We start from the raw sequence: 26,642 nt of genomic DNA on the forward strand, positions 1-26,642 counted from the left end.
TATATATATGCATTTGCTTATTTTGCATAATGTGCCCCGCTTCTGCTAGATAAAAGACAGAGGCACTGGAATGAGTTTGCCCTCTGAACCCCACTAATTTTACTTCAGCAAGCCATGTAAAATAGGTAGTGCAATGCAGGATCTGAGCTATAAAACTGGGAGTCTTTGATTTGAATTTCATTTCTGCCATGAATTCAGTAGTTTGCCATAGGCTGGCCATAGCTATTCTCTCCCCCCCTCCCCCATGTCTCTTTGTAATTTGGGGATAATGATGACTTGCTTTACATGCTCATTGGAAGATTACAATTAAACAAGATTTAGTTTATTAAGGCAACTCCTTAGGCTCCAGATCTGGGCTGGAGAAATCCAGACATTTTGTGTCTGATGGCAGCTTTGCAAAAAAACTATTCTGTAAAACTAATGCTTCAAAAGGGATTGAATTCTACCTTTTGTGGAGCACAGTTCCCAGAATCCCCCCCCCCCCCACCACAAATAGTATGGTCACTGCTTAATTATTCAACAGTGCTTTCTACGTAAGTGCTCCATAACTAGGGGTGGCCCTGCAATTAGGCTGATGTGGTAGATGTCAGATATACATTGCAAGGCAGAACTATGTGTACATCCACCCTGCCTTGCATCCGTGAAGCAGGCCTTCTTTAGGTTCAGTGGAAGATGCTGTCCTATTGCAGTGTTAAGTAAGATTTAATGACTGCTCAGTTTTAATTTCTGTACAATGGTTTAATGTAACTTGCCATTTGCTTCAGGCAGCAAAATGACTTGGGCCAATCTTGCAAGTAATTGTGGCTACAATCCTATGGTTCCTTACTAGGAAATGAACTCTATTAATTGTAGTGAGACTGACTTTGCGTAGATGTATATTAAATCACACTGTAGCTTATCCTTCAAATCTGGGACTTCAACACTATAGCAACCCTATGTATGTCTACTTTGAAACAGATTCTATTGAGTTTAGTGGAACTAACTCCCAGGTTTGAGATTGCAGCCCAAGTCAAGTCGGGTTTTTTTGTGACTATTTTCCTGAAATGACTGTCTTCAAAGTATTGTAGGTTCAAAACAGTTATGCAGTTATAAATTATACATGTTCCAAGCAATTTGATTTGCTTTTGTGTATATCTTTCAGATTCTAAGGATTAGAACAATGTTGTTTTTGCTGCTCCTCTTTTTTTTTTTAATGGATATCAAGCTTGCTTGGAAAACTTCATTCTGTGCTACATACCTTATTGCACACTTGCATGGAATGAGCACGATTATGAGTCCCCCAGACAGAGACGGAGGCTGCTGCCACACTGCAGAATTAATGCAGTTTGATACCACTTTAACTGCCATGTGTGCATCCTATCGAACTCTGGGACCTGTAGTTTGTTGTGGCATTAGAACTCTCTGACAGAGAAAGCTAAATAACACATAAAATTGCAAATCCCAGAATTCCATTGCATTGAGCCATGTCTGTTAAAGCAGTGTCAAAGTACCTTAATTCTGGAGTGTAAATGCAACCAATGTTGTTTCACTGGTATCAAAAGGAAATGTTTGATATAGGAAGAAATGCAGGTTTGAAAGAGTTCACTCTGTAGCTTCTGGCACTCCAGAGAAATGACTGACCAGCTGAATCAGTGTGGCTGATGGTGGCTGGATATGGTCCTAGGAACGGATGGTTTCTATGTACATAGAGCAATAAATCCATTCTGGGCTGTAAAATTAAGTTTAAAGGCGCTATCCAAGATACTGAAATCTATCCCCCAAATAGGTTCAGCACTTTGGATACTTGCCTTCAAATTTCAACCTATGTTCCTCTGGAAACCAACAGTCACCAGTGTATAGGAACACAGAAAGCTGCTTTATACAGAGTTTGGCCCATATAGTAAGTTAAACCTGCAGCAGATTCATCTTCCCACTGACATGGAAGACCCCAGCCACCACTGGTCCCAGTCAGGGGTTGGATTTTAAGGACTACCACTCTAAGACAGAGAAAATCTACTCTTGCCATACCCAGTTGCCGCCTCCTCATGTGTTACACTATAGTACCAATCAGTTCCCCAAGCAGTATAGACATCTTGTATGGGCATGATGGGACTTGTAGTCTAACTCATCTTGGAGAACCAGCCTGAAGAAGGCTGATTTTTCTACTGAGTAGTTTTTTTAGGGGATGAAAGACAAAGGAACTGGGTGGGCTGTGCTTTGACAGCATGCCTTCTGCCCGAGTGGAGCACGTCTCAGACAAGCGTCTCCTTGGCTTTGCCCTTGCTGTCGGCTCTGAAGCACTTTAAATGCTCATTTCATTTTTTTTCCCTTTCCTTTTTTTCATTCCCCCTCAGCCAGCATCGCTGCTTGCCTTCCACCTTTTGGGGCTAATTGAAAAGATAGCGGGCCCAGATTACAGCTTTGCTGTGTAAATTGCTCATGATGGGAGCCTGACTTGACAGTCAGCAAAGGAGATGCTCCAGCCAATGAATCAATCATGAGGGCATGAAACTAGAAGGTGCTGGCTCTAGGCAACGTTGTCCAGTCCACCTCAGTGGGCCTGCCCAAGGTGATGATTATTCACATGAAAGACAGATGGACGAATGCGCACTGATGCTGTAATCGAAGTTGTCATGAGCACTGATGTGCTATGAATGCAGAACTGGGACTGTACTGAATAGGGTATAAGCACTATGATGTATGAAATATTTACTGCTGTGCTATGCCAGGGGTGGGCAGCTTGTGGCCCTCCAGATATTTTAGGACTGCCATGACCATCATCTTCTCCCACTATTGGCTATAATAGCTAGGATTGATGACAGCCACAGACCAACAACATCTGGAGGGCTGCACAGTGCCCACTCTTGCATTAAACAACTTCTTATGGCATTATCTTTCATGGACCCTAACCCACCTCTTTGCTAAATTATCTCTCAAGCTGAAACAAAGACATGTGCAGAGCCTAGTTTGGAGGATTACAGTCAAGTATGTGTGGGTATTTGTGTCTGTGAGGAAATGGTGAATCTATAGCAAGTATAATGTCATTTAAGACAATCTTAAATTAGATAGTTATCAGGCCAACCAGAAGGGCACACATTTTTGTGTGCAAGCTTCTGAGATCTCTACGTCTCTTTCTCAGACAAAATCATATTGCAAGGAGCTATAGCCTGAGGTGAAATGAGGGAGAGGAGATTTGCCTGCAAGCATTTGGTGAGAGTCTCTAGTCTAACAGGTGATGTTTTAGGTTTCACCTTGAATAACCCTTAGGAATTTTGGGGGTCAGAATAGCAGACATTTTTATCTATCTTCTAAACAGCATCCCCTCCAATGAAGCTGTAAACTTTGAACTGGCATCATCATGGGTGAATCACAACATCCTTTGTCTCTAATGAGGAAAAAAAAGAGAGGAAATAAATTAGCTTTTATATGAAGAAGACTGAGAATAATTCTGGACTAGGTGATAACAGTAAACAGAAGTCAAATTGAGGAGCTTTACCTAATGCTTACCCAGTTTGGCTTCTTTCCCCCTAGTAGTGTAATGGAGCTGGAGCATTTAGGGTTGAAACCCAGGGACATTTTGATTAGCAGGTGCTACGACATCATTTGCCATCACTAGTTCTGGAGTCCACAGTTCCCTTTGAGTTTACTTACAGTCCCCATAGTAACTGGAGAGGAAATGGATTTTTCCAGCAGTAATGTATTATTATAAGCTATTCCTTGTATAATCAAAAGTATTTATGGTTGGGTTTACAGAAGACCTATTCCTGGTACAGATGAAAAATGCTAGAAGTTTTATTTTAGATTGATGCAGCTATCTGAAATGTGGGCTTTATACAGAGTTGTGCTACAAGACAGAGGTTATAGAACGGCATGCATGGGCTGTATGTGGCCCTTGGGATTCTGTTTTGTGGCTCAGAACCTTCAGATGGCCCCATAAACCCCTAGACACCTCCCAATCCCAGTTGTAGACTATTTTACAACTGATAAAACCCTGCAACATGTATCAGTCTTGTACACACACCCCTGTTCTTGTTGCTGTGTACATTCAAGTTGTTTCCAACTTATGGTGACCCTAAGGTGGGGTTTTCTGAGACAGAGCATGACTTACCCAAAGTCATCCAGTGGATTTCCTTGGCCAAATGGGGATTCAAACTCTGGTCTCCAGTCATAGTCCAATGCTCAAACCACACACCTGATCTCTCCAGAATTGGCCGAAGACAAAACAGGAAGTGATGTGTCATCCCTTCTGATCACTCCAGGAGTACTTGTGTGGTATGCTGGGGGGAGGCAGGATAGGGTGGAATGGCCTCTGTTCCCTCTTCTGTTCCCTCCTCTGCTACAGCGAATATATACTGAAGGCCTACACTTCAAGACGTAGCACTGTATCAATGGTTTACATTCCCATCCCTCCATTCACAAAGCTTGGGAATGTTACTTTTTGACCATAGTTCCCATAATATCCATGCTGGCTAGGGAATTTGTGGGAACTATGCTAAAATATACATAACTTTCCCAAGCTCTGCCCGTTTATTACAGAACATGGTTATAGAAATGTGGTTGGAGGGTTCCTACCAGCTTTATGAGGCAGGCTTGCTATCCATGGGTGCCTTTAAGGTTTGAGTAAGATCTTTCAGAACACTCACAAGCCACGTTCCTGATCCTCCCCACCAAGCTGTCTTAATTTTCTGATGCTTTATCTGCCTGCTTAATTAAAATCCCTGCTCATTCAACAGAACTCAGTGCTTTCTTTTGTTATCACAGAGCAAACATTTGCTTCTGTGTTCCTCACACAGTTGGGGTCTTGTCAGAGCATCTCTCTTTGAGATCTCATACTGAGAGTATTTCAGGATGCTTTTTGGATAGAAATGCATGCATTTGTTTGATTTTAATTTGATTTCTTTTAAAATCTCCTGTTCTGACCTGACTCCAGAGTTGAGGATAACATAGTCAGTTCATTGCCCTCCCCCATGATTTGATTGGTATCCCACCATTGTGGACCTTAAAATGGCTCACAGCAGGAATAAAAATAGGTATGGTGAGGGCAACCAGCATGGTGTAGTAGTTTGACTATTGGGCTGTGTCTCTGGAGACCAGGCCTAGATTCCCCACTAAACTATGGATGACCTGGGTGACCTTTGTTGAGTCATCCACTCTCAGCCCCAGAAAACCCCATGATAAGTTTGTCTTAGGGTCACCATAAATCAGAAATGACTTGAAGAGACAACAACAACATAGGAATAAAGAGGTATAGTTAATACACATGTAAATAAATAATACCCTTCAAACAAAAATGAGTTAAACGCAATTTTACACCACATTGATTGATTGTTGTTGTTGTTGTTGATGATGATGATGATGGTTTCCTGCCCACATGTTCCTATGGATCAAGATGGAGAACAGCAACAGATTAAAATAAAACAGATCTGAAACATAAAGCCATTTAAAAACTCATAACATCAGTTAAAAGAGCATATAAAACCGATACATATTTTTTAAAAAAATCAAATAATCAGCTATACTTTAAAACTCATAATTTAAAAATCATCTGGATAGATGAAGGAAGTACAGTCTTTGCTTATTGGGAGTCTCTTCCTCAGTGGCTGGTCACTTGCCAAAAATTGAATGAAAAGGCCTTTGTTTGCCATTGGAAGGACAATAGAGATGGGGATCAGACTAACCTCCCTTGGAACAGAATTCTTTATCTTCACAATGTAGTTTGAGTTGAATGTGGCTTGAGATCAGTCTTTGGGCTAAGCATAATTTCACCCTGGTCCATCATGGTATTGATACAATAGTCCGGAACAATGTGTTAAAGGACATCTCCCTCCCCCACCCCTATGTTGTTGGAACACAGCTTCTAACAGTCCTAGAGAGCATAGCTAATGGTGAGGAGGTCACCATCTGGAAATCCCTGTGCTGTACACTCCCTGTTGCTGTGGGCATTTAGCCATTTTGGAAGACAATGTTTATTCCTGTGAACCCCAGAAACATAATGTGAGTGAAGACTTGGTACAAATAAGGCTAAGAACATACCTTACATACCAGAATTAAGGCCTGTAATGTTTGAGGTAACCGTTATGGGAGGAGGCCAGATATACAGCTAGCCTTAGAAATTACAATTGGTCAACAGATGTGTTGTGAAGCTATTTTCAGTAACACCAGGTCATCAGATGACGTCAGTGCAGTGTCTGAACTCATGCTTAATTTGTAGCCTTTCAAATCCAGTAATGAATAAAAATTGTCATTGTGATTTGACACACATCTTTTTCTGTCTTGTTGGATATATTAGCTCTAATCGGGTGGTCAGCTTTAATGCATGGACTGAGGAGGTGAAGACAGGGCCATACTGCCTGGCTATTTTAGGATGACTACTGGATGGAAACACTGGTATTTGTTTTTAATTTTGGGGCTGCCCCTTTACTGTCTGGATCAGAGCCAAGGCAACCTCACACCATAATCCTGATTCGGCCTCTGGAGAGCACAAAAAGGAGCTGCAAAAAGCAGCTCCTTTTTGTTCTCTCCAAGGGGTGCCATAACCGCGGTGGTGTGGCTTTATGATGCCCCTTCGGTACTGCATCATGTAGATGCAGCACCGCAGTCACATCATGATGGTGCACGCCGTGTAGACCAGCATGTGCCAAAATGGCGCACTAGGGGTGGCATTAGGACATCCAGCATGCGGATGCTGCACCCTAACTCTGCCCACAGGCCAGCACAAAGTGCCGGTCTGCATAGCCCCTTTGTTTCATTTTTTATCCTGGCCTCCTTCTGAAGGGCTCAGAATGGTACTCTATTGCTACCCTATTTCCTCCTCACAGAATTCTCCCAATAAGGACTAAATAAAGCTCTTGTTAACACACCTGTTGTTTTTGTGATAATAGATAGGTTAGCTAAAGTAGTATGGCAGCATGGGCTTTCAAAAGCCAGTTTTGCATAGTGTGCTTCCATAGTTTGCTTGGGCTTACTTCTCCAAAGTGGTAAAGCAATGTGGTAACCACACAGTTTATGGTCCAATTCAGATGGGATGGGATAAACAGGATGGAAGGAGGTCCATGAGTTCTGGAAATCTGAGGGACAGGGAGGTCCTAGGAAAAGGGACTGAAGGAAGGATCCAGAGCATGTCTTTGCATATTGGGGAACAGGAGAATGATTTTGCCCTTACATATTGCTTGTGTTGTTCTTGTTGGTCCGTCTGTCTGGCCACTGTGAAAGACAGAAGGCTTGACTAGAGAGTCTTGTGGTCTGATCCAAGAGGATTCTTTCATTCTTACATTTCTGTGTTCAGTTACCTAAAGATCTAACTTGGGGGACGTGGAATAGACTTTGGCTGACACAACAGCATTCAAACCTGGATGCATGGGCTGGGAGGAAAGGACGATGCATGGGGAAGAAGCACTGTGTGTGTTTGTGTATGCTGGTATTGTTATTTTGTTATTGTTATATTTATATCTTACCTCTTTAGGGAGCTCATGGTACATGATTTTCTTCTCCTGCCTGAGTTAATGCTTCATGACAACATCTTGAGATCGGTCAGAGAGAGAGAGGGTCACTAGCCCATGATCTCTCAGTGAATTTCATGGCATAGTGGAGATTTGAACTTGGAGCATGTAAACCCCAAACACTCTAACCATTGGCAAATTGTTTTGGCTGCATATATGTAGCAAATTTAGATTCTGAGTGTCCATTGGGTGGTCAATTTTTGTTTGTTGTTGCTTTCTTTTAGGTGAGTTGCCATAATCTCTCATTGCCCAACAGCAGGGCTGTCCCTGCTAGTATGGCTACCCTTTATAAAAGGCTTGGAAAAAGTAGAATCTCTCTCTCTCCTCCTGTCTGGGTGGTTTCAGTCTTCGTGCAGTACTTTCCCATAGAAATTTCCTTTGTTTCTGGCCAACTGGCTGGTTCTTTATTTTGAGAGAAAAATGTTGATAAGCAATGAAATGGGTCTATGCAGTAATAGGTGTCATTACCAACTGCTCCAGTGACAGTCCTTTGAAGAAAAAGGAAGAGGAAAAAGATACAGGCAGTTTTTTGGCATGCATCATTAACGTTGCTGTAGCTTTTACAGGATATTAAAAAGTACCCACAGTAAATACTTTCAAAATTCAGTTGTGACAACAAAGTAGTTGTATTTACCCATAAAGGAAATAAAGACAACATCCACAGTTGGTAAATAACATTATTGGGACCATCTATTTTGTCAAAAAAAGTTGCAAGCTTTCTTACTCTTTAATCCTGAATTTCTTGGTGGTGATGAGTGGTGGTGGTATTAAAACCCTGATAAGAATCTGTTCTTCCCTTCCACTATCCCCCATCTTTTTTGGGTTCTTTGCCAGAGCTTGGAAAAGGAGTGGTTTTTTTTTTTTTTTTTGGAGCAGGGGGTTGCAACACTCCAAATCCCAGAAATGCTGTCTGGGGAAATTTTGGGAACTGAGACAAGCTATGCTCTGACTAACCTATAAAGGGCTCACATAAGGCATAAGGAGAGTATATTTTTATAAAAGTCATTATAAAAGGTTAGGAAGAGAGATGCTTTCTCTTGCTGCTTGGCATTCTCATTCTTGCGCCACTTTGCTCTCGGCAGAAGAGGCTTCATGCGCAGTGATGTCAATGCCACCCCCCCACCCCTCTACGTTCTTTCGCATGACCTGTTTTGAGTTGGATTCATGTGACGTGACTGGAGGCAGCCGTAATTGCTCAAATGCATGAGCTTGGGCTCTGCAATTGAATTTATGGTCCCTAATCCAATTGTCAGGTGCTAGTTAACACTGCCCCAGGCCTTGCAATGGCATTAGGGCCTCCTCCACTGTCATATTTCACCCATGGAGCTGATCAGAGGTATGCACCTCATTTTTTCCTTCTCTCAGTACTGGCTCCCTGGCCCAGGAAAGTGACTCAGAGCCAGCTGGCTTTGCAAAGGGGAGGGCTGCGGGAGGGGGAGGAAAGGAAGTCTTTAAAATGCTGCAGTGTGTGGCACTTCTGCTTGCGTGCCTCTGGGATGATTAAGACAGAAGTCCAGTTAGTTGAAAGCAGAGATGTAATGTATAGTCCACATTCATGGAAATTTCCCACTAGACTCTTGGAGGTTATTTCATGACCCTCTTGCCCTTGGAGGAGAGATAGACAGCAGATAACAGCTAGTGATGTAGTTTGTGGTGGGTGGAGCCAGCAACATGCAGAAAGTACTGACTTGGCCCACAGCAAGAGCAACAAGCCAGTCTCTTGAAATCCCAGATTAACTCCTGAGAATGGCAGAAGTCAAACTCTAATTCCTAAACCATAAGGCCTTGGGCCCTAGGGATGCAGCCAGAAGTGGACTTCACAAACTTGAAATGTTGGCATTCTGGAGAAGGTGACTTCCTTTATTTCCGCTAATTGTTTTTATTTACCAGCCTTTCTTCTAAGTTGCTCACATTGTCCATGCTCACTTCTTTTGTATTTACAACAACCCCTGAGATAGGGCTGGCTGACAGATAATGGCAGACTTACAGTAACTTGGTGACCATCATGTCTGAATTCGTTAGAGACATAGGTATAGAGGTGGCTGGTGGCTCCTAAGCCAGAACTATCCAAGGTGCTGAACTCTATCCTCAAACAAAAATTCTTTCGTGGTCTTCCATTCAAGTACTTTTTGTTGTTGTGTGCCTTCAAGTCGTTTCCAACATCTGACCCCGAAGTTTGCCATTGCTTTCACCTGTGGCTGAGAGCATGCAACTTGCCCAAGGTGACCCAGTGGGTTTCATAGCCAAGTGGGGAATCGAATTCTGGTCTACAGTGCCATAACTAGATCCAAAGATAAATTCTTATCTTCTGAAACCAAATGAGATCAGGTGCATTCAAGATAGTGAAGATTATCGCACTGGGGTTAAAACGTTCCCCAGTACATTCTCACGGGTGTGAGCACGGAGCGTGATGGGAATCCAATGGGGCCCAGAATGCTAGTTTACTGCACGGTGGAACGCCGCCGCCGCCGCGCGTTCCCATCGGGTTCCAGGGGACGCCATTTCTGGGAATGCTTTGAAACCGTCCCCAGAAATCATGGCCCGGGGAACTCGATGGGAACCCGATGGGAACGCTCGGTGTTGGCGTTCCACTGTACAGTAAACTAGCGTTCTGGGCCCCATTGGGTTCCCATCACAGAGAGTGAGCAGAGAGTTAAGCTGTGAGCAGAAAAAGGAGATGGAAAGAAGCTGCTCCAAAGGCTGGTCCAACTTCCCTCTCTCTCCCACACACTTCCTTTTCGTCGGCTGGATTGTCATTCTGGTTTTGTGCACGTTTGCCATTTAAAGGCCTTTCCCATGGTACCAACCTGGCTGCTTAATGCCATCCTGTAGTGAAAAATCCTGGTGACATTAGTAATAAGAGCCATTGTGGCATAGTGATTAGAGCTCTGCACTGGGACTTGATTGATGAAGGTTGAAATCCCCACTGATCCATGAATCTCACCTTGGGCCAGCCACAATCTCCTGGCCTGTACTACCTCAAAGGTTTGTTGTGAGGAAACGATAGAGGGGGAGAAGAACCATGTGTGTTACCTTGCCCTCACTATACAAAACAAGAGAGAGAAGGAGAAAGAAAGAAAGAAAGAAAGAGAGAAGAAAAATATGATGCTGACCAGTGCTTACTGAGATGAGGAAATGTTAAGAACAGTTTCAGAACTGTGAGCTGCACCTGTGTGTGCATGTGAGCTCATGTTTACACCATTATTAAGTTTGGTTAGTATGTTTACAACATTTCTAATGTTCTAATGTTCAACAAAACAGTGTTATTAAACTAATTGCCATCCCATTTCCTTTTACAATAACAATACAACATTGCTGGTTTTGAAATAAAAGTGTCCTGCTTTTGTTTTTATTGTTTTTTTTTTTTTTTTACTAATTCTTTAAATGAAGGTGTCCTTTCTCATTTTCTCATGTGTATAGTACTCACTACTGCTAGCAGCTAATTACTTTATTCCTCTGGCATTTGAAGCTCAGGGGACTTGGAATAATCTAGGGTAAATAAGTGCTTTTGCTTTGTTAATAAAAGTTAATTGAACTTCCACATAAACATTGCATTATCAAATATATGTCCTTGCAGTGAAGTCTCTTTTTAGGCAATTTAATTTTTCCCTGTGACAATTTCTCTTCATATTTACCTTCATAAACAAGTGAGGACCTTAAGTTTAACCATGCCTGTGGATGACATTTTGTGTGACTTAATATTGCAAGTTCCAGTTTGAGGAAACAGTACTACTGTCTGAAAATTAATTTCTGGCAACTGGGAGATGCAAGAATTATAAGGATAAGAAGAATGAATCAATTTTTCTCTTATTTGAGGGTAGAATTTGATCTCCCGATGAGTTGGAACTACAAGGGCATACCTCCAATTCCTTGTATGTTTGTTTGTGTTCATTGATCTTGGGTTGCTGTGGGACAGTAGGTCTACCTTGAGCTTTTAGGATCAAGTTTAAGGGCAGATTTATTGCTTGGTGAGAAAGTGATCTATCAGTAACGTTCACCAGTTCCTGCAACAATGAGGAGTTCTAAGGGCAGAGCCACTGGGGTTGATACCCTTTGGATCAGAGAGATTTAGAGACTTAAGATGTCTTGGTAATATTGGATTTGTTTGAAAAAGTGTAATTGTAGCATGTCAGTGGAGTCTGACAGTCTCCACACAGCTTGAGAAAAAACAACAGTCATTAGGACTTCATGCATGCTGGGTTGGAGTCCCCTTAGAAGTAACTTTTCCTGGCTTGGTTCCTACACCAGGTTGCAAATCCCATACTATCCTGAACTGATTTTGCTTGCTTATGGAAGCTAAAGCAGCTTGGGCCTCCCAATACTTGAATGAGAAACCACCAGAGAATAATTCCAAGGATCTTGTCAAGGCTAGGAAAGAATCCTTCCTGAACCTTTGGAGAGCTGATCACAGTTGACAGTGACGAATTAGATAGCCCAACTCAGTTTTCTGTGTACCTGTGAGAACAATTTGTGTGCATTTGGGCCTTTAGCCTTCCTCAGCTTCACCAGCTAGGAGCCCTCAGTGCTTGCTTGGTGGTCTTTTAAAAAGAAAACACAAAACAAAATTTCTCTGTAATGTTCATTTCCTCTGTGTCTCTGAGGCGTTACAAACCGCCGCTTTGCGGTGGTCTCCCGGCGCTGCTGTTTGCTCCGCAAGGGAGCCGCCGCAGCCAAACCATGCGGCTCCCTTACAGAGCAAAAAAGAAGCTCCAAAATGGAGCTTCTTCTGGCGGCGCGCTCATGACGCCGCGAGGCGCCAATGGCGCACTCGCGACATCATTAGCGCCATGCGATGTGTGGACGCACAGCGTCTGTTATGTCAAGATGGCGGCAGCCGTGTGGAACGGCCACCGCCATTTGTTATGGACAGAGTCCGTAACAGGAATAGGGGAGTCTGGAAGAGACGCCCCTTTTTTAAACTGGGACGTCCTGAGGACGTCCCAAGTGGCGGTTTGTAACCCGCCTCTGTCTTCTTTTTCTTGGCTTTATCTGTTAGGGATGATGGGAGTTGCAGCTCTTCTCCTGGCTTTCACTCTCACCCCCTTGGTCAGTGGAAGAACAACCAGTTTGACCAGTAGCTCTGAGAATTGGCTGAAGATGTCTTCCAATCTTCTCTGGAGTCTGCTGGTTCTTGTTCAGCTCTCAAGACACCAGTCAACACAGTAGTCTTCTTGAAAAGATCTACTTTTATTCTACTATATACACTATGCACAAAACAATTCACTACTCACAAAACTCTCACTACTATACTCCTCAATACCCACACTACTATACTCCTCAATACCCACACTACTATACTCCTCAATACCCACAAAAAGTATTGCCATACATTATTGTTTATATAGACATTTGTCTCTCTATTCATTATACAGTTGCCACCTCCTGGGCGTGTACATACATTATGATTGACATACCATACTTGGCTCAATCTAGACCTCACATTGCATCATACATTACTGTCCACTCAATGACTCTCAGGTGATATCAATTTGCACCTTTTCACTTTGTCATTGCCTCATATGTCCTTGGCTTTCAGGACCTTCTAATTACATTACTTACAACACCTGTGTGACAATTCAATAACTTTTGCTGTGTCATGTTACTTTCAAATACATTCATATACATATTATATTTCTTGTGACTATATATCCCATGTGGCTTTTTCCTGACAATCCCCTCCGAAATAGAATATTGTATGTGAATTATATTGTCATTCCAATCAACTGAGACAATCTCTCGTGTTTTTCAACTGTCAAAGCCTTTGTAAAAATGTCTGCTATGTTGTGTTGTGTCTCTATGTACTTTAACTCTATTTCTCCTTTCTGGACCATTTCTCTTACGTTCTGGTATCTTACACCTACGTACTTTGTTCTGTTTTTCAGACTTTCTGTTTCTGCCATTGCTATACAGGACTGCGAATCTTCATGAATTTCTACAGGAATTTTAAAGCTTTCATTCAAATCAATCAATAATTGTTCTATCCACTGTACCTCATTTGTGACTTCATTCAAAGCTGCGAACTCAGCCTCACTAGTGCTCAATGCTACGTTTGTCTGTTTTCTACTTCTCCACACAATGGGACTTTCGCTGTATCTTATAATCATTCCAGTCACTGACTTTTTGTCCCCTGATTCCGAAGCAAATGAACTATCTACATAACAATCCAAATCAGCATTGCTTTTTCTAATTATCAACCTCTTGTCTATGGTTCCTTTCAGATACCTAATCAAATGTTTCACTGCTGTCCAATCCTCAATTCTCGGGTCGTTTACTCTTCTGGCCAAAACATGAACCGCGTACGAGATGTCTGGTCTGGTATGGCTAGAAATAAACTGTAAAGATCCAACAACACTTCTAAACAATCTTTTATCCTCAAAAGCTCTTGTAACTTCCTCTGACACAAAACTTGTAGTCATCGGAGTTTTCACAACCTTTGCACTCTGTAAACCACATTTCTCAATTAACCTTTCAATTTTCTTGCTTTGACTCAGCAAACAATGCCCTTCTTCAGTCCATTCTACATTTATCCCTAAGTAAGACTTCAACATACCTAAATCTTTCAACACAAATTTCTTTGACAATTCATTTTTCACCAACTCAATTTCTTTCTTTGATTTGGCTGCAACGCACAAATCATCCACATAGATCAACAAAATTACATCTCCTTTTGTGTATACACAAGCATCTGCAACACTTCTCTTGTAACCTAACTTCTCCAATTCATCATTGATGCATATATTCCAAGCTCTTGCACTTTGCTTGAGACCGTACAATGCTTTCTTCAACCTGTATACATTCTGACTACCACCTACTTCAAAACCTTGAGGTTGCTCCATGAAAATTTCTTCTTCTAAATTGGCATTTAAATAAGCCGTCTCAAAATCAAAATGCTCTACAATCAGATCTCTCTTTCCTGCAACTGCTAATACCATTCTTAAACTCTCTGCTTTTGCGGTTGGAGAAAAAGTTTTGTCATAATTTTCAAACTGTTCCTGTGAAAAGCCTTTTGCTACCAACCTTGCCTTATATTTCACACTACCATCAGGCATGTCTTTCCTTTTATAAACCCACTTGCAACCAATGACTTTTTTATCCTTGGGTCTTCCTACTATTTCAAAAACATCTTTCCTTTCTAAGCAATCAAATTCACACTCCATTGCTTCACACCACTTCTCCTGTTCCTCTTTAGGAAAATTTTCTATTTCAGCAAAACTTTCTGGTTCTTCAAAAACCAAACAAGCTTTTGCATTGGTCACCACAAATCTGTCAGGAGATTTTCTAGTTCTTTGACTACGTCTAGGTACTAACTCTGTTGTTCTGCCTCTCTCTTCCTCATCTCTGTCTACACTGGAAGTTGTGGCTTTCTTACTGAATCTCTTGTCCTCTGTCATGCGTGTGGTTTTTGGTCTGGACATTTCACTATCTGAGGAGCTATCACTGCTACTCGTGGATGGTTCTTCTGGTTTTACTATAACCCCTCCATTTCCTGGAGATGCTTGGCTTTGGGTCTGAGTCTCTGCCTCACTTGAGTTGCCTAACTTCACAAACACTTCCTTATTTGCATGGAGTTTTTCCCAACCAGCATATCTTTCAAAATTGGCAGATCTCGAATGTCTCACTTCTTTTCCTCCTAAATAGAATTTGTAACTGTTTCCAGAATACCCCAAAAACATCATTCTTCTACTCTTGGGTTCACCTTTGTTTCTAAAGCATGCAGGCGTGTACACATATGCATATTGACCAAAGATTCTTAGGTATTTAAAATTAGGAATTCTACCATATAGAACTCTATAAGGAATATCATCTATTACTGAATGATAGAGTCTATTGGTTATGTGTACAGCTGTCAAAACAGCTTCACCCCAAAAATTATCACTTACACCCGCGTCAGCCATCATACAAGCAGTTAACTTTTTGATTTCTTGAATCTTTCTCTCTGCAAGCCCATCCTCACTAGGACATGCAGGATTTGTTGTGTGGTGTGTTATGCCAACCTTTTGAAACCAATAAAACAATTCATTAGATAAAAATTCCCCGCCTTTATCAGTTATAATTGTGTCTACTCTGAAATCAAATTTTCTTTCAACCATTCTTATCCAAGATTTTAAGCTTTGCCCAGCGTCTGACTTATTTTTCAGTATTCTGACAAATGTAAATCTAGTGTATCTGTCCACAATTACCAAATAATACTTGCATCCTCCTATAGATAAACAGTTTGCGTGGGCAACGTCAGCATGTACAAATTCAAAAGGTCTTTGTGCAATTCTTTTTGTCTTTTTTGCTACAGGATATGACTTAATTTTCACTTGACTACAAATGGTACAATCCAAATGATTTTTACAGTCTGCCACTCTCAGATCAGGGCACATACTGATTAGGTTCTTTAAGCATTTAAAGCTTGCATGACCAAATTTTCTATGTAACTCATGTATACAATCCTTGTGTAACGGAACATTATCAACATTGTTTACATTCTCTACTTTGTAATGATCAACATTTTCCTCTAGAAAATAAAGCTTATCTTTCTTTAGCCCTATTCCGCAAAGCTCACCATTTAACTTTATCTTGCAAAAATTCTTTTCAAAAATTACAGTGTAGTCCTGGTCTGTTAATCTACTGACTGATAATAAATTGTTTTCCAACTCTCTCACATGTAGCACATTATTAAATTCTTGTTTTAACCCCGGAATGTAAACAGATCCCATTTCTTTTACTGAACTTACTTCATTGCCATTAGCTAGAATTACTGCATTAATATTGGCAGATTTCCTATTTTCAATCAACTCAATGTCATTACACATATTACTAGTTGCACCAGAATCTATTAACCATTTAGAATCTTTTCTATGTTTCTCTTTTATCATTGTTGCACGTTCCTTCTTGTTGTAACTGCCCCTGAAAAATGTCGGCTTGTTCTGTCTCTGTTGCTGAAAGTTCCGCGTCTGCGGTCTGTTATCTCTCTGTCTGTACTGGTCAGCAGCCAATTGTTGACAGTTTCTTTGCAAATGTCCTGCCTTTCCACAGTGGTAACAACGTCGTTTTTCTCTCACGGGAGCTGCTGCTTGGTGTTCTCTTAACTCAGGAGCCTGGTGCAGTCTTGGTGCTGATTTCTGTGAGTCTTCTTTTTCAGACAATCTTCTCTGATTTTCCTCCAAAATTCTTGCTACAATTAAGTCTCTGCTTAGTTCAGCCTCAGGCAGATTCTGAAGACTGTTAGTGATGGAGTCCCATGAACTGTCTAAAGACTCTATTAGGATGTAACATTGCTGTTCTTTGTTTATTTGGACACCTCTTAATTCTGCCTCCACAAACAGGTTTTGCATTTTCTTTAAATGTTCAACGACACACTGTCCCTTAGTCATCTTTTGTCTATAGATTCTTTTAGACCAAAGCATTTTGGCAAAAGCTGTAGTTGGAGTATGTAGCCTTTCAAGAGTCTCCCAAACTTCTTTTGCGGAGCCCTTATCTCTCACATCGTTTATCATGTCCTCCTCGAGCATCAAATACAAGCATGCTTTTGCCTTGCTATCTCTTTCTTTGGCGGCTGCACTTGCATCGGCTGTTAGCCCCGTCTCGACTGTGGCCCATAAACCTTCTTTAATCAGTAGTGACTGTGCATAAACTTTCCAGGTGGAGTAATTGTGGGAGTTTAACTTGCTAAACTTCAACACTTCCATCTTATCTTGTGCAGTGACTCAATTTGGCAAAGTCCTTCCTGAGTTTGCACAGCTGCCTCGTCTCGGGCTTTTCCAAAACACAAAACACTTCACTCACGAGCTTACCAGTGCAGCGTACACAGCTTGCTCTGATCGGTCGTCCACAAAACTTTCTTTCTCTTCCAGGAAAGTTCAGTTTCTGTGGATGCTGGGTGTTCCAGTAACTGGCTCTGGGCCCATAACCCTTGTTAGGGATGATGGGAGTTGCAGCTCTTCTCCTGGCTTTCACTCTCACCCCCTTGGTCAGCGGAAGAACAACCAGTTTGACCAGTAGCTCTGAGAATTGGCTGAAGATGTCTTCCAATCTTCTCTGGAGTCTGCTGGTTCTTGTTCAGCTCTCAAGACACCAGTCAACACAGTAGTCTTCTTGAAAAGATCTACTTTTATTCTACTATATACACTATGCACAAAACAATTCACTACTCACAAAACTCTCACTACTATACTCCTCAATACCCACACTACTATACTCCTCAATACCCACACTACTATACTCCTCAATACCCACAAAAAGTATTGCCATACATTATTGTTTATATAGACATTTGTCTCTCTATTCATTATACAGTTGCCACCTCCTGGGCGTGTACATACATTATGATTGACATACCATACTTGGCTCAATCTAGACCTCACATTGCATCATACATTACTGTCCACTCAATGACTCTCAGGTGATATCAATTTGCACCTTTTCACTTTGTCATTGCCTCATATGTCCTTGGCTTTCAGGACCTTCTAATTACATTACTTACAACACCTGTGTGACAATTCAATAACTTTTGCTGTGTCATGTTACTTTCAAATACATTCATATACATATTATATTTCTTGTGACTATATATCCCATGTGGCTTTTTCCTGACATTATCTGCTCCCTCTTTCTCCTGTCTCTTACAGGTAGCTCTGAGAAATATTTAAGTGAGATTCTCAACTATTTATGGCTATTTCTAGTCATTTGCTCCTATTGTCGAAATATCAGCAATCACCCAGAAATTTACTTTAACAAAGCAAAGGTTAAACCACTAGCCAGAACAATCTGAAGTCACAGCAAGAAAGTAAAAATAAGAGTGTGTGTAGCTTAATAAATCCTCATTCAACAAAGAGGTTTTCTTTTTCTGGCTGAAGAACATCTTAGGGAAAACACAGGGCTGCTGCTTAAAAAGTCTGCCCTGTGTCCAGATCCTCCTCTTGTTTTGTAACATTTGTATAACACTACTTGGTGCAGTGTTCTCATATTAGTACATCTGTTTTACCACTGTCTCCTGAACATCATTGGCTTCCATGGCTTTGGGAAATGTAGCATGATGATGTCAGAAAAGTTGAACTATGCAATATAGTAAGATGGAAAACTCATCATAAAATCTCCCATGGTTCCTTTAAGACAGGCTGGGAGACTCTGCAGCCCTTTGGATATGATCAGCTTCCAACACTATCTGGAGGGCTCAGTTTTCTCATGTTTGTTATTAGCATGCAATTCTGAGTGTGGTCATTGAAAGGGTAATCGAGCTTTGATGATTTGTCTATTTGTTGATCATGTCTATTCAGTTCTTCAGGTTTAAGAGGTGCTGGCATTGTTCCATTGTGGCTTCCCTGCATCACAATAAGGCTGATTAATCGGAAATGAAACTTTAATGACCAAATGTCCAGCTGAACTTGATGGCCTGTTATTAACTCAATGTGCTTGCAGCTGGCCAGAGAAGCATTGCGTTTAACTTGTCCTTTGCTCTTGCCAGACTCTTAGTATAAGAGAGCCCCCTGCAGGACAGGTAGCACATTGCATCAGGGCTGAAGCTTACCTATCAAGTGGATAAACGCTTGCGTGTGCATATGTGCACATTCATGTTACCTGTTGAATTACATGGGGATTTCTTAGGCAATAAATCCTCAGAGGTGGTTTTGTCAATTCCTTCCTCTGAAATATAGCTTACAGCAGTTGGTATTTGTTGGCAGTTTTCTATCCAAATACTTACCAAGACTGACCCTGCTTATCTCTCAAGATCTGATGGGATCTGGTGCTTTAGGCCCTGGAGAGAAGCTTAGGCAACTAGTTCTCAGATCTGTTTGAACAACAGTTCTAAACATCAACAACAAGGTTGGATGAATGTGAGCCAAATATGATTTGGGTTATTCCAGTCAAACAGAGGCAGTGATGTACAGTATATTATACCAGTCTGAAAGCCTGCACAACTTCTTGTTAGACCAGGCATCTGATCAGTAGAATGTGGGGCAGTGCAAAAGTTGGTCAGGTCAACAAACCAAACTGACCAAAAAGATTTCACCAGGGCCAATAAATAAATAAAAATTAGGGCTACCGTTTGAGGAAGGTGCTGTTGGGAATCAGGAGGGAAGTAATTGACTGATGCATTTATATATTCATTTTATTACAACTTTTCCCCTCTCTTTTTTACAAGGAGCTTAGGGTGGCATTCAGACCCCATAAATTTTATTTTTACAAGTTTATGAGATATGTCATACTGAATGAAAGAGTGACTGGTCCATGGTCAATCTGTGAATTTCATAACTGAGTGATATGGAATATACAGTGTTAAGGGCATATTGCCCTTTTTATTTTTCTCTAGTGAGTGCAGGTATGGTAGGCCTAATAGTTAAGCCTTAAGCCTTCCCCACAAACCATTAAAATTATCACAGCAAAAAATACATGCTCCATAATAGCACTAGACTATTCTTTAATGCCACTAGACTTTTCCAGCAGGCTCCAGGCTGACTCAGCCTTCCATCCTTTTGTAGGTTGGTAAAAGGAGTACCCATTTTGTTGGGGACAATTGGCTAACACATTGCTAACTGCTTAGAGAGTGCTTAGTTCACCATGAAGCAGTATAAAAACGTAAATGCTAAATGCTATCTTACCTGTCCATAACGGGCCTGATTGAGGTAATCCCCATGCTTGCTTGGGAATAAGAAAAAGGACCTCCCCTCTGTTTGCTACCTATGTATTGTGGTGTCATCTAGTTTAATCCATAGTCCAGTGCTCAAATGTCACACTGGCCTTTTGCCATTGTTCCTTTAAGTGACTGTAAGATTCCTCTTGAAGACATCCTTCCAGGGTGCTAATAATTTCTCTATCTTCCAGCTAAACTAACCTGTTTTTTTCTGAAGAAAAGGCATAAATTCTTAGCTCTAGGGTGTGGTGGAAATTATACTTCCAGATGTTTTGGGACTCAGTCTCCCAGTATTTTCCACCATTTGCTATGATGTCCCAATCTGCTGGGAGTTGCAGTCTGGAGGGTTGCATGACTCTTTCCTCTTCCTTGGCGTGACTCTTTGGGATGACACAGTTTTTTCCAGTACTTTTCAGTTCCAGTACCTGCATAGTCTGGGGCTGACTGAGGCAGTTTAGGGGAGGAACAACACATTGCAGGGTGATTTGTTTAACAAATGGCTATTTCTTCAGGTAGAGGTGTTTAGGGAGGGTGAGTGTACAGCAGTGTGGTGTATATGCATTTAGTTTCATCTGCCCCCACTGCATTTCTGCTGCAAACCTCTTTCCACCTAAGTGGAATTCTTCCCCCTAAAATTGCTTCCCCCCCAGAAAAGGTGGCCATCACATTTTATCAGTTACACCTGCCAGCATGTATAATGTAGCTTGCTTAATTATGCATTTATTTGATACATTTATAAATGGCATTTTCCACCTACCTACTCCCTGAGGTCATGTAAAATAAAATTTAATGTTAAAATTTATTGAATAAAAGAATTTAATGTAAAACTGAGAAACACAATGACAGTTCCTCTTCACAACATTAAAACTTAGGAATGGCATCAAAATGAATGTGCTAGAAGACAACATAAAAAGCCAGGTAGAACAGAACAGCCTTTGCTGCTGCACACAATAAGAAAGAGACAATCTCACACCTTTGGTATCGAATTCCAGAACTGAGCTGTTGCTGCAGAAAAGGCCCTGTCAAGTACTACACCAATTTAACCTTTCTAGGTGGTGGGCTGTACAACAGAGCCCCTGATGATAACCAGTAATTCAGAGGACAAGGTTCCCAGGTGTGGATTTAAGTGTTGAAACTAGGGGGTAAAATAGCAAAAAGTAACTTTAGACATTTTTCTTCCTTTTGCAAAAAATTCTTTGAAGGGTGCACAGTTTTTGAAGATCATTAACAGCTTTGGATTCGGCACAAAATTTGTATTCCCCCCCCCCAAAAAAAATCCTCCACAACATTTTCTGTGCAGAAAACAGTATTTTCCTGATCTTTCCTGCATAGAAGATTCAGGTTTCTGTGCAAAGCAATCACATACAAATTTTGTGCAGAATAGTGTGCCCAAGTACAGTATTTTTATTTTGCACAGGAAAACAGCATTTCTAGGCAGAAAATGATATTTCTACAGAAAACGTAATATTTAAAGACAGAAAATGCTGTTTTGTGCTAAAAACAATATGTGAATTTGCAGTAGACTAACTGGAGCTTCTCTTCAGTTCAAGATACTGCTCATCAGTGACACACTGCAGAAGTAATCCAGTTTGAGACTGCTTTAACTGCCCTGCTCAATGCTAAGGCATTCCGGGAACTGTCAGAGAGCTCTGGTGCCACAATCCTACAATTCCCAGGGTTCTCTAGCACTGAGCCAGAGCAGTTAAAGTGGTCTCAAAGTGGATTATTTCTGTAGTGTGTTTTGGACCAGTGTTTCCTGAGAATCTTGCTCTTGAACCATTTTACAGATATTTTCAAATGTTCTTTCCATCCCTGCTTTAAACCTACAACATTTGCAGTGGCTGATTTTGTTAGATTTCTCCCCAGCTTGGACTGTCTCTTTGCGGCTTTTGGTTTGTACTGTCATACAATTGTAAATACTGTGGCCTTGACTTCATTCTTTTTATGTTGGGTCCTTTGCAGGGGAAAGTTTTTTTGTTTTTGTTTTTTTGGGGTGGGGGTGTTGGACTACAGTTCCCAGAACTTATTTTGGGAGGTGCAGTCTGAGAAAGCAACCTTTCTAAGCTCTGATGTGGTTGAGCCTCTGCCATCAAGTTATTACCTCCAACTCTCCACTCATTCTTGCCCTCTGCTTTTTCTTTTATTTTTGGCAGGTTGCGGTACATGGTGAAACAGCTGGAGACAGGAGAAGTGAATATTGAAGAGTTAAAGAAGAACTTGGAATACACTGCTTCATTGCTGGAAGCTGTCTATATTGATGAGACCAGGTGAGGCTGGGGGTTTGGATGGCATCATATGGATATTCTGCAGATACATTTAAGGAAGCATCCTATAAAGAAATACTGTTGTAATTGGCCGTGGGTTACACTGGGCCATGAGTAGACTGAAGGTTCAGGAAGACTGTTAAAAAGATAATGAAAGTGAACAGACTTTAAGATAATGAAAAGCTATTTGGAAAGTTTTATTTACTGGAACTTTCAAGGTCTGCCAACCAGATCCAAGTGCTGCAGGAGTATCAAGTCAATTCCCAACTCCCCAGTCCCCCTGCCACATACAAATAGAAACCAACATCTATAGCATAGTTAGTAGAGATTGAGTGTCACTTATCCAGAAATCCAAAATCCAGAATACTCCAAAATCCAAAAATTTCACACAGGTGGCTGGAAAAGTGATATTTTTGCTTTATAATGGTTCAATATATACAAATTTTGTTTCATGCACAAAATTATTTAAAATATTGTGTGTAAAATTACCCTTCAGGCAATGTGTGATAAGGTATATGAAACATAAATGAATTTCATGTTTAGAGTTGGTCCCATCTCCAAGACAGCCCATTATGGTTTTGCAAATCTTCAAAACATGAAAAAAAAATCCAAAATATTTCTGGTCCCAAGCATTTTGGATAAGGGATTCTTAGCTAGTACAGCTGTAGTAGTAGTAGTAGTAGTAGTAGTAGTAGTATATATATATGATATATACTGACTTTGGAAGACTGGTCTTCAAATAATATACGACCCCCCCCCCAACAGATTCTGCATCCATGGATTCAAACATTCATTGAAAATATTGTTTTATAAAATCCAAAAAGTGAATCTTGATTTTGCAATGTTATATGAGGACACCATTTTATTACCCCATTGTATATAATGGGCCTTGAGCATGCACAAATTTTGATATTCATGTGGGGTCCTGGAACCAATCCTAGCTGATACCAAGGGCCCACTGTATATATTATCACTACCTCTGGGACAAATTGTGACCACTGAAGACCTCCACCAGTCCCACAAAGCTCTCAAATTCCTGGGGGGTTTTAATATAAAAAATTGTGTGATTTTTTTTGGAAGCAGTTTTACTCCGAAACCATTCTAAAAGCTCCCCAAATACAAGAAAACACCTGCACTGCTCACATCCCAGAAACCTCTACTACTTTGAAATACATTCATTTCTCTTTACAGACCATCTCAAAGTGATGTCAGGTAATGATGCAGCATCTCTTCTTGTCTCCATTTTGAAAGAGACTGCAGAAGAAAAGGATGTGTTTGGAGTGTCTCAGGGGGAGTCTAGGGTGGAAATTTGCCCACTTGTCCCCATGTAGTTTCCCAACTCTGCTGTTCACTGAGGTGTCTAATACAAAATGACTGGGAATATGGCAGTGTCTTTGCACAAAGAGCTGGTCAGAGGCAGGCAATCAATCCTCCCATTTTACAGGTTAGGACAACTCAGACTGAAAGTTGGAAGTTAGCAAAAGGTCATCCATGGGCAGAGAGTGTTTAAAGTTTGTCATTATTGAACTATTGGGAGACAGAAAACCTTGGAGATGTGCAGGTCACCCAGAGATTTATCAGCATCTCCTGGTCCTGATTTAGAAGATGTTAGAAGTCTTTGGGCCTCAGATGCTGATAGAAACAGTTTGCCAGAGCAGGGTCTTAGCAGCTCCCACAGCCCAGATCACTGTGAATTTCCTCAGGAGGGGCTACCAGGAAGAATCATGGTTCATTTCATTTCTCTTTTAAAGAATGATGTGAACTAGAACAAGGAAGGTATCTTGTATTAAGTGGAACTCTCCAGCCTTGAACTTTCTACACTGGCTGGCAGGATCAGGGAATTTCCCCATATATAAAGCAGCCTTCCCCAACTTGAAGCCTGCCAGCTGTTTGGTACCATAATTCCCAAGATTCCACAGTCTTATGTTGGATGTTTGTAGCTGGCAAATTGGGGGAGGCTGATGTAAAGCAAGTGCTATGCAAATGAACTATGAGTACACTCTGGTGGAGAAGTGTATAAGTATTTTTTTTTTTTTGTGACATGCTACACAGACTTAAAAGAACAGTGTCTCCCCATCCACCTACTTTCCCTCCCTCTTTCCCATTTATTTTTGTATATTGCAAAGCTGTGGAACATGTGAACCTCCAAATGGTGAGCAGCAAATCCTATGATCCTGCATTCAAAATCTGAAAAACATTTTTGTATGATAGGTCTCCTAATCCCCCATCCAGTGGTTAGTCAGCTGTGGCATGTTGGGAATTGTAATTCAAAAGGTATTTTTTTAAGCTGTGCTTTCACCAAGGGCTATATTTTCCTTTGCCATACCTTTGTCACTGAGATGTTTCTTGCTTATCTTTCCTCTCTCCACTGGCCCTATTCCTGTTCCAGGCAGATTCTGGACACAGAAGATGAACTCCAGGAGATCAAATCTGACGCAGTCCCCTCGGAAGTACGAGACTGGCTGGCGTCTACTTTCACTCAGCAGACCCGTGCTAAGGGACGTCGTTCTGAGGAAAAGCCCAAGTTCCGCAGCATTGTCCATGCCGTTCAAGCTGGCATCTTTGTGGAGAGGTCTGAATCCCCTTACTTTTCTAGAGATGGCTAAGGATTGGGTATGAGGCAAAGGTGTGATAGAATCAGTGGTCACAGAGTCACAGCACCAAGACTGTTTGATCGCCAAGCATGAAGGTGTCATGTGCAGCTCTCTTCGGATTTCCCTATCCCTGCTGATCTCAGCTGCAATCTTCACATTAGCTCTTGGGAGACAAGAGAAAATAATATATTTTGGGGAGATCTCTCAGTTATAAAGTAAATTATATCAGCCTGGCTTGGACTCAGAATGGATAATTAAAGCCCATTAGATTTACACAAGATCTATTCTAGTGGTGATGGTAAACTGCTAAAATTGATTTGCTGATATGTCTCACCACAGCTGAACAAGAAAAGAGATTCTATCTAAACATTAGGAAGAAATTATCTACTGTCAGAACTGTGTGACAGTATCTTGAAGGACAGCGCACTCTTTTCCTATGGAAGATTTTATACAAGAAGTAGGGTGGACATCTTTTAAGAGTGCTGTAATGGTGTACTGCTGCATGACTAAGGGGTTGAACTAGATGGCACTCTGTGGTCTCTTTTAATTGTAAGATTCTGTTATTCTGAATGGAGTGTGGGAGAGAAGAGAAAATAATAGCAGGGGTGGAGACTTAGATTTAGATAGGTATGGCATTAGTTAAAATAATATGTAATGTACAAAAATTTAGCATATGGGTAGGCACCCTGGTGTTCTCCAGATTCTTTGATCTTCAACACCCATCAGTCCCAGTCAGCATGACCAATGCCCAGGAATTCTGGGAGCTGGAGTTCTGACTATCTGGAGGTTACTAGTTTGCCTGTTCTTGGTTTGGAGCCAGACCCATGTTGCTTGTGGAGTTGAAACTTGAATTTGGAAAGATTGAAGGCTGGTGATCTGGTTAGTGGAGTAAAAGAGGTTTCACAATCCAGTACACTTGAATGTTCATGTCCAGCTCTAAGAAGGTTGAATGCAATCTGCTCATGGGATCAGGGAGCTGTCATCATGGGCAGATAATCTAAATCTCCCAGGGAGAACTTGACCAGCTGTTATCTGCACTGCAGGATGTTCCGTCGGACGTACACGGCTGTGGGACCCAACTATTCGCAGTCGGTCATCAACTGCCTGAAGGTAACAATATTGCTGGGATGGCGGGAGAAGTGGAGCAGGTTCTTGACTTAACAGCATGTTGGGGAGTTCCTTCTAGAAGTTGTTGAATTGCAGCCACCAGCATTCTTCACCATTGTCTATGCTGGTCAGAAGCACCAGATGAAATCCCTGATTGAGGATTGTAAAGGCTCTAAACTACCAGTCCCAGGATTCCATGGGAGGCATCCATGGCAGTTTAGGTGGAATCATAGCACTATAACTTTGCAACAGATCCAGAAATCAGTGACCCATGGTATTTAAAGCCCAGTTGCACTTAATATTTGTTGAAAGAAATGTTGTTGTGCTCATGCCTAGACAAACTCTCTTAGTTGTTATTTCAAGAGGGCAGCAGCCGTATTAGCTGCAGCAAAGTCAACAAGAGTCTTAAGGCACATTAAAGACTAGTAGTATTATTTAGTATAAATATTTGTGGAGAGATGCCCACATCATGCACCTAATGAAGTGGACTGGAGTCCTCAGAAGCTTTGGAAAAAGAAAACTTCTTGGTCTTCAAGGTTTCACAAGATTTCTGTGATCTTTGCTTTTACTTTCACTGCAC

The 26,642-nt window shown here is 41.3% G+C and overlaps 1 protein-coding gene across 1 annotated transcript in view; it reads left to right on the plus strand.

Moving 5' to 3' along the window:
- Positions 1-26,642, plus strand: part of LOC149322757 (dual specificity calcium/calmodulin-dependent 3',5'-cyclic nucleotide phosphodiesterase 1B-like) — a 150,375-nt gene that overhangs the window by 103,543 nt on the left and 20,190 nt on the right. The window contains exons 3-5 of the mRNA XM_089482796.1: positions 22,251-22,364; positions 24,751-24,933; positions 25,999-26,065. Of these exons, the coding sequence (XP_089338922.1) occupies positions 22,251-22,364; positions 24,751-24,933; positions 25,999-26,065 (364 nt within the window). The remainder of the gene's footprint in view (positions 1-22,250; positions 22,365-24,750; positions 24,934-25,998; positions 26,066-26,642) is intronic.

The sequence above is a fragment of the Sceloporus occidentalis genome, unplaced genomic scaffold (genome assembly GCF_023333645.1).
Source record: "Sceloporus occidentalis isolate IW3139 unplaced genomic scaffold, rSceOcc1.0.p SCAF_1, whole genome shotgun sequence".
NCBI classification, from domain to species: domain Eukaryota; kingdom Metazoa; phylum Chordata; class Lepidosauria; order Squamata; family Phrynosomatidae; genus Sceloporus; species Sceloporus occidentalis.